The sequence below is a fragment of the Dicentrarchus labrax genome, unplaced genomic scaffold (genome assembly GCF_905237075.1).
Source record: "Dicentrarchus labrax unplaced genomic scaffold, dlabrax2021, whole genome shotgun sequence".
NCBI lineage: Eukaryota > Metazoa > Chordata > Actinopteri > Moronidae > Dicentrarchus > Dicentrarchus labrax.
Window position 1 is genome coordinate 29143103 of NW_026136711.1, and position 11131 is coordinate 29154233.

An 11131-nucleotide genomic window follows, 5' to 3' on the forward strand; every position below is an offset into this window, starting at 1 on the left:
TTGTGCGAATCTCCTCGGGCAAGAGCCGAGAGGCCCTGACGGCATGAGCACGGTCCCCTTTAGATTTAAGCCTTGACTTTGGAACAGCCAGAGGGGGAGAGGATCCAAGGCAACACATTGGCTCATAAGGGGTCAACTTTCTGCTGTGTAGCCTGGGGCCAAAAAAGAAAATATCTGAAGATTTAGAAAAAAAACGAAGGAAGTTTGCTTTCCAATGCCACCTTTAGATATTTCTATTCAATGCTTTACTTGTGTGCGACAATAAAACAATGTTTTTACGTTCAAATATCTTCATTTTGGGGCTTTTTCAAGCAAATGATATATATGATTTGTGATTTAATCAGCCTATCTGCCACCCCTTAAAATCTCAATGCCACCCTCTTACCACCCCATTACTATTTCTCTAGATCCGCCCCTGTTCATATCAGATATGATTTTAGATAAAAAAAGTGATACAGGTCCAAAATTGCTAAAATAATAAGAAATGTAAAAACTCCTCACACATCTCTTGTGAGGCATTGTTAAAGCGGGGAAGGGGTGGTGACTGAGTCTATTACCTTAAATAAAATTCTGCAGTTAGAGTGATTTGCTAAAATTAAATTCAGAAGAAGGATGCTCTTGCTACATTAGCTGCCTTTTGATAAGTCTTCATTACATCTTTCCAAATCTTACAAAAGACATGTAAATCCTTTCTCATTCAGTGTCTGTAAATCTTGGACAGATATTATATCTTTGTAAGGGGCAACAGATGTGAGGGTGCTGACATCGTCACGAATTCTGAGAAGGATTGTAAGTCAATCTGGAGAAAAGCATCTGCCAAATACCATAAATATTCTTTGGTGTTTCTTCCAAATCCCATATTTTTTATCAACAGGGATTTTAAGGATTACACAACAAATGGCGTAAATTCAGCATTAGAAAACGTTTCCTCTGCATTAAGTAGGTTACGAATACTAATTGTCCTCAATTTGTGTTAATATATAATATATAAACAACTCAGACACTAATTAACAAATAAAAACAGCAGGTGACGTGTAAATAAACATTTTTATGGTGTAAAGAAAGGCGTTATATATTCATTGCACAATATAGGGGGAGCCCTACCAGCAACGAATACTAATAAGAATCACAACGTCTTGCGTATCACTTAAAAAAAGTAATAGTCTTTGAGGAGAGAATGGTTTTGAAGTAAGTAGGTCATTCGCTCTTAGCTGGATAACAACGCAGCCTGAATAATTATACACACAGAAATGCAGCACTATTTGCACCACTTTGGACACCAAAATGTTAATGGAGCAGATTAGTGCAATCTATGGTTTTGGGGTGTTGGTGGTCAAATTTGATTCCAAACTGAGAATAAAACTGTCTAACTTGTGATGCATGAATGGATTCTTCTGAAAGTCATTTTGCATTTAACCTTTACTGTCAAAAAAGAGAGGACAAAGGATCTGAGAGTGTATCAGCTGAGGGCTCAGTGTCAATGAATTCCAGCCAGACAGAGTGTCAGAAACATGAAATATGGTTCTTCACTGGGCTCATATTTAATTTGTCTGCAGCAACATACAGATCAGCTACTGGAAAAATACATTTCTATCGTATCTACCTAATGAGACAAAAACATTTTTTTTTGTTAACAAACTTGGCAAAGTAAAACTACAAATTGAGCCTTTTTTTCTGAAAAGCATATACAATCAAACCTCTCTGTGGTTGGCAGAAGGAGCCACAGTAGGCAGCTGAGAGCCGCAGGTTATACAGTAGGAGGGTACTGCATCACACTGCGGTTTGAATTTCCCAAATGAGCCGGTTGAAATATACTTCTACCCCAAAACTACACAAAAACAGCCTTTTTGTTTGGACAAATTGCACACACACACACACACACACACACACACACACACACACACACACACACACACACACACACACACACACACACACACACACATCTACCACCTGTTTTATTACCAAACCCTACAACCCTACTTTGCCTGCAGTCTGAATGTAGTTTCAACTCATCCTCAGTAAACAATGCCAGCTTCCCTGGTCACACACATTCACACATTACAAATAAACAGTACACTAAAATATATTTCTGATATATATATTTTAGGTGAGAATCTTGATTTATATTCAATCAGCACTGCCTAGTTTGACAGTTTAATATAAGTTTTGTGTGTTGGCTGGACGGACTCACTGAGAATGACAATCACAAGGTAGCCACGCCCTAAAGCATACCCTGCTTTATCTTCTATTTTACTCCAAATTGGACCATGTCAGCATCATGCTGTATGGAAGAAGACTTCAAACTAGCGATTAAGACCATAAAGCTAATAAATCAAGTGAGAAGTAGGGTCATTTCTACATAAGACGCAGCTGTATCAGACTCATAGAGCTGCCCCCCTGCTGTGATACCCCTGTGCTTATGATTCATTTTGAAGCATAAAAACACAAACAGGGTGTGAAATTAGTCTCTGTGTGACGGCTCTCCTTAGAAAGGACTTTAGTGACATCGTCCATGACAACCTGATCAACATTTCTCATCATCATACGAAGAAGACATCTCCAGTTACAAAACTCCACCAGACAGATGGGTTTATTAAGAAACCATTAATTATAAAACACAACAAGTACCATATTTAATCACGGTTTGTTTGGTTTAATTGCAGCTAAATTACCGATAAGACTTCTTCCTATAATGACTATGCAAACTAGACACCAAAAGGCATACAGTGTTCTGAAGCCTCCATTAAATAGAGGCTCAATTAAATGGAGGCTTCTGTAGAAAGAAATTTTGACACCAGACATTTCATTTTCAAATCCAACTGTTTTAATCGTCTGCATACCACCAATTGTAATTCCAATAAATCCTAGCAGAGGACAAGCGAGTCTCTTCTGAAGGATTCCCGAGTAGTTTGAAATAAAGTTCTTTTGAGCAGCCTTCATAAAATATTCTGGGTGTTCTATATTTAGACCTTTAGTTTTAATTATTCAGTCAAGGTGTCCCTTTGCACATCTGGAGGGCATTCAAAATGATGTAGCTAAAACTGCAAAAGTCTTCATCCTTACATGCAATCATGTGGCTGTTTTATCAGCTGGGCCAAGAAGGTAACAGCCCAGAGGCCAAAAACTCTGGGGGCTGCGGTAGGTTTACTGTATGTCAACTGGACTGTGCAAATTTAAAGGACAGGTTCAAGTCTGCATTAAAACAATAGCCAGGTGACCATATGGATTTTGTAACCGTTTTTTTCTGTAATCCTTCCTCTTGTTACTGGACCTTAAGAGATCCTTTCCTAATGTGTTTCCAGTGTAAATGGTGGTGGACTTTCCTTTCTGAGCTGTGATGGAGGGACAGAAACACAAAGAGGGAATGGTTTTAATAAAAAGACTTATATAACTTTGGAAGATATCTAATTAATTTGGCTAAAGAAGACTTTCAGATAAGATTAGAACATTTGGACAAAGTTGCACAGAATGAGGACTAACCGATCCTTTAATATAAAATAAGGAGTATGCAGCGCAATATGGGCTGATATGATAAGGACCTTAAGAGGGTCTCTTTGTCAAATTCTAGTCTCAGAACCTTTATTATTTCAGTTTTGTGGTTATATGTTGCATATTCCTACATTAATGTGTGTTTAATGAATGCAGGAAACATGCAGGGACATGTTGTGCTGTGGTACAGGGACCCCATAGCAGGTTTATTCAAGCGTGCAGGGTAACAATTGATCATGAGGTTAAAGGTCCGGTGTGTAACGTTTAGCAGGCTCTATGCGAAGAAATGGAATATATTATTTATAGCCACGTTTTCATTGGTGTATAGGAATTGTGTTTTTGTGACCTTACAATTTGCCTTTTATATCTACCTTCCATGTTGAACCACCATGTTTATACAGTAGCCCAGAAGGGACAAACCAAACAATGTCTCTACATAGGGGTGTTTGTATTTTTTCGCATGTTTTTCAGGCACTGTAGTTTCTCCTTCTAGCTTCGAAGGGTTGCGATTTGCAACTACACTGCTAGATGCCACTGAATCCTACAGAGTAGTCAATTTTATGATTGCCCAAATTCACAAACACAAACAATCAAAAAGCACACCCTACTTACTTAAAGGGTGATGAAAAAACTACTTGCTCATCAGCACATTTTTGAATAAAGAGCTGGTAAAAAGTGAGATCTATTATACACAATATTTTTTGCCTCAGAATAAATAAAAAAAATATTATTCTGGGGGGAATGTGGAAAAATTAAAAAAACCCTCCTCTGCTCTCCCAAAGAATATACTCTGCCATGAGCAAAAGTAAAAGTACATAACCCTCTCACCTTTTCTGTCTCCCCATACTAATTTTTGCACACTCCCTGACGTTCCCATCCTATCTTGCCTGTTTCCCTACAGTAATGTTATGTTTTTGATAATGAACGTTGAAGCTCATGCATGCACTCCCTGATTCAAACCTTTCAAACCATATAGGCATGATCTCTCTCTCTCTCTCTCTCTCTCTCTCTCCCTCTATCTCCATCTCCCCCTTCTTCTTTACATCTCACCAGTTTAATCTCTGTCTGAAGGGGGACGTGCATGGCTGCACCATCCTGCTCTTCCTCCGTCTGTCTCCTCTTTCTCTGTAGCGTCCAACAACTTTTGCATTCGCTATTTTTTTTTTATGTTTCTTTTTTTTAAACTCGCCTTATTTGCGCTGTTTTATTATCTAATTTCCAATCATGAGCGCACAGAGAGCTCGGTATGAGAGGCGGGTTGCAGAGCAGCAGCGTCAAGGTGAGGTCTATTCTAAATATTTTAAACAAAAGTTTAACCAGCTACCAGTGTGTTATCAAGTTCAGAATATTTTGCATATGATCTTTGTCTTTACATCTTCATTTGCTTTCTAATGCTTCTAGATATTTGTGAAAGCGCATTTAATACACCTTGAACTCCTAATATAAAAAAAAATAACGGCAATATTAAACATCTGAGATACATTTTTAAATAAAAATCTCAATAAACTTTACAGGCATGTTGAAATCCCCGACAGGAATATTAGAGGACCATTATGTTGAACTGTCTTTAAGATTAATTCCAACAATCTGCCGTATTAGTCACATAACCTTGGATTTGCATGGTGATGCATGAGATCTGGCAACATAATGACCTTCTGGAAGAAGTCATTAGCATTTATTAGTGCATGCTGTGTAATGCCTATTATCCCTACAGTCACCAGTTGATGAGAATGACTTGAACCATATTAGTGTGTCAGTAAAGGCTATATTCCTCAACCCACAAGGAGAATTGGACATTTCAATGCAAATTGTTTTCTACTAAATAGTTTCTTCATCATCCGTGACCAGAAAATGTTATTCTGAAGCAAAAATTATGTAATTTAGAGGAAATCAGGTGCAATTTATTTCTTCTTTATTCTTCATTTCAGCTTATAGTTTTAATTTTTTTTAAATAGAAATATAGAAAAGAGTAATAATAATAATAATTAAATATTTCTTAACAAAAGTAGAAATAAATCAATGTGTGTGTATAGCATTCATTGACCATCCTGATAAATAAATAAATAAATAAAGTGTTTTTTGATTAATGATGCATTTAAGGTCCTGACATTATCTGTCTCCACATGCTGGTGCTTAGGGAGTTGTTGTTGTTGTTTTAGACCTTTTGGATGCCACAGTACAGTACAGTGAGTGTGTGGTGATATGTAGAGCTGACATCAATTACTCAATCAATAAATTAGATCATGAAAAGAAAATGAATCAATGATAATAATTGATTATTATTTCAACTTCACAAACATGAAGTTTTGCTGCTTTTCTGACTCATTCAAAATTGCATCCTGCAAGATAGAACTTCCTTACAGAGGAAAGCAAGAAAAAAGCTCAAAGGAATCGTCAAGCATGCAACTGTAATCACCGGCATCACTCAGACCCAACTCTCAGACTGTTAGCGTCACGCAGTAAAAAGAAAGACAGACACCATCACTGAGGACCCTTCACATCCCCTTCATCACTCCTTTCAGCTACTCCTCCAGTCAAAAAGAGAACTTACAAAAACTCTTTCATTCCCACAGCAATATCCATTTTAAACAAAGGCCAAATAGACTATTTTGTAATGCAGCCTTGCAAACCTGCTTTTATTTATGGACTTACTTGAGTTTTAATGCAGTTTTATGTTAGTATTTCATGGTCTATTGTTTTTATTTTTACAAGTGTAACACACTCTCAAGGTTTTCTCCACACAACGTATGTGTGTGTAAAGATCCAATTGGGTAGTGGTTCAAAACAACACATAACAGAGTCAGTCTGTCTGTTAGATTGTGCTTAATCTTGGTCTTCCACAACAAAGTAGAACTACGATATGTTGGGTGCTCAGTGTTCAAACTTATCAGCTGCTCTGCAAAGTCTAGTCTGCCTGACAGTCAGAGAGGAGGCCAAATTCACCATGATGAGGCACAGGCCGTGACCTGTGACCTCCTTTAGGTTTGGAGACAACTTCACTGTGGCAATACAATTTCAGTCTAATGTAAAGTAGGAAAATTCCTTCACAGTTCTGATGATATGTGAGTTTCAGTTGAAAAGTGTAATTTATGACACAAGCAGAAATGTTGAACTGTGGTTTGACCCCAGTAGGAATCACCACAAAGATGACTCTATTGATAGCACTTTTTGTATTTTTAAAAAAAAATGTATCTAAATGTTCCTTTTTATTTCAGGCCGCCAGTGTTGATCAAACACAGAAATCAGCACAGGATGTGTTGACATCTCCTGTTGTTTCTCCAGCTTTCCTTGCCGAAATGGAGCTCTCTTTGCAGAGCTCCCCTTCAAACATATCTAAACTGTTCCACAATACCAGCATGCCACTGAACGCCACTGGAAATTACACCAATGACCAATTCACTGAAGTTAACCTCTTTGAAATCCTGGGTCCAAAACGATCTCCATTCTTCCTCCCGGTGACCAGCGTTTACCTTCTCATATTCCTCACCGGCTTGTCTGGGAATCTGCTCACATGTGCAGTGATAGCGAGGCACAAGAAGATGCGAAACCCCACCAACTTCTACCTGTTGAGCCTGGCTCTGTCGGACCTCCTTGTGCTTTTGTTCGGGATGCCACTGGAAATTTACGACCTGTGGCAGAACTATCCATTCCCCTTTGGCGAAGGCGGGTGCTACTTCAAGACCTTCCTCTTCGAGACGGTCTGCTTCGCCTCAATCCTCAACGTTACAGCTCTGAGCGTGGAGAGGTACATAGCTGTGCTGCACCCACTCAAAACACGGTATCTGTCGACCAACCAGCACGCCAAGAGGGTCATCACCGTTGTGTGGGTAGTGTCGATGATCTGTGCCATCCCCAACACCTCATTGCACGGCATCTTCTACCTGCCAGAGAAGATGGAGGAGTCAGCCATATGCACTGTGCTGAAGCCCCTGTGGATCTATAACATGGTCATGCAGATCACCACGGTGTGCTTCTACTTTGTGCCCATGACGGTGATTAGCGTGCTGTACCTGGTAATGGGTCTTCATTTGGGCAGAGAAAGACGGCAGTCGAGCGGGAACCTGGGGAAGAACTGTGGCAACAACACCCGAAGGAAGATCAACGCGAATGGGCGCAGAAGACAGGTCAACAAGATGCTCTGTGAGTTGTTTTTTCTCTCTTGTCTCTCTTCAAAAAACATGCATTACTGTGAAAGGCTGCTATTATTTGAAAGCAGATCCCCTCTAATCTGTGTTGTCAATGCCAAGACATGTTCCCAAAGACAAAACACAAGGAAAACACAGAGCAAGAGAGGATTGTCAGCTCTTTGTATGGATCATTTGTATTCTAAGGGACATCTTTTAGTCACATCCTCTAAGCTTTTGGGCTTGATGAGATTTCATGGATAGTGTTAGCACAGTTCTTAGATAATTGATTTCATTCTAGACTGATACATCCATCGTTTAAAAATTCTTCCACAACAAAATAATGGTTTTGAATTCCAGTGGATTCGTCTTAAAGGCCCTGAACACATATTTTCTGAATCAGTTTAAGTGATGCAATTCAGGTATTTTCACATGAGATATGTCAGTTTTTCTTCTACAGCCAATCATAATTAGCAGTATAAAAATCTGAATCTGCTGACAGCTGCCAGGGAGATGAAACTGTCAATCAAATATGATGAAAACACAGAGTCCTGCTGCTGATTTTTAATTTTTGAGTGTTAAAATATCATTAATTTATAACTAAGGATAAATGTCTGAACAAGTACTGGATGAGATGCCATTAAAGTTAGTGCTGATATTCAGCTTCCTCTCATGATGAATTTTACTTTCTTTGGCGATCCCTTAACATTTCCTCTAGCACAGAGCTCTCAAACTGAAATTGGCTTGGGACCACTGTTGTCATCTCATAGAAGGAGAATCATAATAAACAAAAATAAAATGGTTTGGAGTGAATGGTTTGAGCTACATTTTGGTGCTTTACGACTTTTGATTTGAAGCAGGTTTTTCCTAGAATAGAATTATCTAAACTGCAAAGTTTTTACCAAGGTGTAGCATTCTCAGCCTTTTTATATTAGTCTTCTCCCCTTAAATCTCACTTACCTGTGAGTGTGGGTTAGTTGTTTAATGCATATAAAGATGGATGGAATGACAGCTCCCCAAAAGCGGTGCCAAAACATCTTTGTGACCCCGATCACTTCTGTGCAAACTCTGGCTCCAAATAATGTCACCAGCGCAAAATGCATCAGATGTGTCCGGAAAATTTGGCTTCATTTTTGTGCAGTATAAGGAAGCGGAGACGTTTCGTCCATCTTTATGTTTGTTATGGGGTTATGGAGTCAGTCAGTACACACTTATGCTGTGCAGCCAAAGTTTGTTCAGGCCCACAGAACTGTATATAAGGTCTAAAAGAGATCCCAAAAATACATGTCAGGCTGACTTTTGTGGATTTTTTGTGGATATAATGAAATCTGGAATATTTCCATTTGATGTATTTAAGCAGTTTTTGCATCAAATAGAATATTTCACTCAGTGTAAACATCATATACTGTAGCTTCAAGAGCTGGAACAAGATGATACAGAATATAAATGTGATTCTATTAAACAGTGTGGAATAAGATCCTTTTTTTTTTTTTTTTTTACTTAAATGGAAAAGTGCAGTTCCCAGTTTGTTAAAGGGTTGAATAGCCAAGTCTCACAAACTCTGTTGTTGGGAAAAGTGAAAGTAGGTGTCAAATGTTTGCAACTCTCACATTTATAAATATCTTGTCACTATGACACCAACCTTCCAACAAAGCTACGTCAGATAGCTTGATGCCATATGTCCACCACCGTAAACAGCCAAACAGCCTGCATCGGCTGCACCCCCCTCCGTGAGAGCACCCAGAGAGTATTATTCAAAATTATTAGGAGAGTAATGTGCTTTATCACCAAGTGATGTAGAGCAACCTCTGCTGCTCTGAGGGACATGTTTGCATGTTATTTTCTTGCTTAATTGATTAACAATTTTGTCACAAAATAAAGATGAAATTCCAATATTATTGTTCATATATGACAAAGAAAAAGTATCAAACCCTCACATTTGACAAGTTTGAACCAGATCTTGTTTGCATTTTTGTTTGACAAATTATTAACTGATTATGAAAATAGTTGCAGATATATTTTCCGGCGATTATTTGAGCGATTAATTGAATAGTTTTTACAGCTCAACTGACTCAATAATGTATTGTAAGTTGTAAGTTTTGCTAACATTAGCAAATATTAGCAACTGATTATACCAGTCCAAGTAAATCTGTAGTAGCAAAACCCCTGAGTGTACTGAACGGTGTGTATTGTTTGGAAGATTGTTCAGTTATTTTTTAAAAATGTACATAACTGCAAGGGATACCTACCAAAAATATGTCACTCCTTCCATCACAAATCCATAAAAAAACAGCAACAAAGAACAACCTGCAACAACAACTACTTTAGAAAACTTTTTAAAGTCATTCTCATTCTCTCTGGTTTGCTACTCCAGCAATCGTGGTTGCAGTGTTTGGAGTCTGCTGGGCGCCCTTCCACATCGAGCGGCTCCTGTGGAGTTCCATCAGCCAGTGGACCGATTTGATGCACAACATTTATCAGTACGTCCACATCCTGTCGGGCATCCTCTTCTACCTCAGCTCAGCAGTGAACCCTATCATCTACAGCCTGCTCTCCACACGGTTCAGGGAGTGTTTCAGAGAACTCATGTGCTCCCAAGCAGAGGAAAATAGCTCTGTCAGAGACTCGCCACCATTCCCTAAGATTTTACTAGATCCGTCCGTCTCAAGCTCCAGAGCTCAGGCTAATGGTAAGGACTCCAACGCTTTCATCCCTTTGTTGTCTCCTAACATGACATTGAGCATGGACACCGCAATCCTCTCATGTGCATGTAAAGATTCGACCTGTAAGACCTCTGTGTTCTGAGATTTGGTTTGAATAAGCTAACAAGCAGAAGCCACTTTAAAGGACTAATTTGACATTTTGGGAAATATATGCTGTCTTGCAGAATTTAGATGAGAAGATTGATACCACTCTGTTAAGTATGAAGTGACTGTCAGGATAGTTTAGTTTAGCATGAAGACAGGAAACAGGAAGAAACGGCTTCTAAAGAAAAGCCACCTGAGGACATTTGAATCTTTTCTGGCAGAATAACGCTGGCGATCTCTGCCGTGGTTGTGTAGCAACAACTGTAGGTGGAAATATGTACTGCCTGAATTGGACCGAACACGGTGCCTGTTCCCTAATTGAGCACAACCCTAACCCTAATTCTTTAGGCATTTTTAACTCTTTTTAACAAGGACAGTTTCAGTGCTGTTTTCTTAGCGGCTATGTGGTAACACAGAGACGCAAGCATTTAGGAGTACCTCACCAGCGTCACTGTATGCAGTGTTTTAGAAATGCTGAGGTCCAAAAGCTGAACCAGGGGTACGGCTCAAAGCACCAAAGTTATTTTCTAGCAATTATTTCAAAAGTTTTATTGTCTAACCCTTGAAAAAGGGTTCATACCTTGGTAATCTCAGTGGTGGGTACGGCCATGCTCACCAGAGGTGGCGGTACTTAATAAGAAGTAAGGGTACTCATGTGGACAAAAAGCTGAAGGCACTGTAAATATTGATTTTTTACTTTTTCTACGT

At 38.9% G+C, this 11131-nt stretch overlaps 1 protein-coding gene across 1 annotated transcript; it reads left to right on the forward strand.

Moving 5' to 3' along the window:
* Positions 1–4561: 4561 nt before the first annotated feature.
* On the forward strand, positions 4562–11122 carry nmur3 (neuromedin U receptor 3). Its single transcript, XM_051414647.1, has 3 exons — positions 4562–4771; positions 6708–7632; positions 9991–11122. The coding sequence occupies exons 1-3, from the start codon at positions 4739–4741 to the stop codon at positions 10419–10421; spliced, it is 1389 nt and encodes a 462-aa protein (XP_051270607.1). The 5' UTR covers positions 4562–4738; the 3' UTR covers positions 10422–11122.
* The last annotated feature ends 9 nt before the right edge of the window (positions 11123–11131 follow it).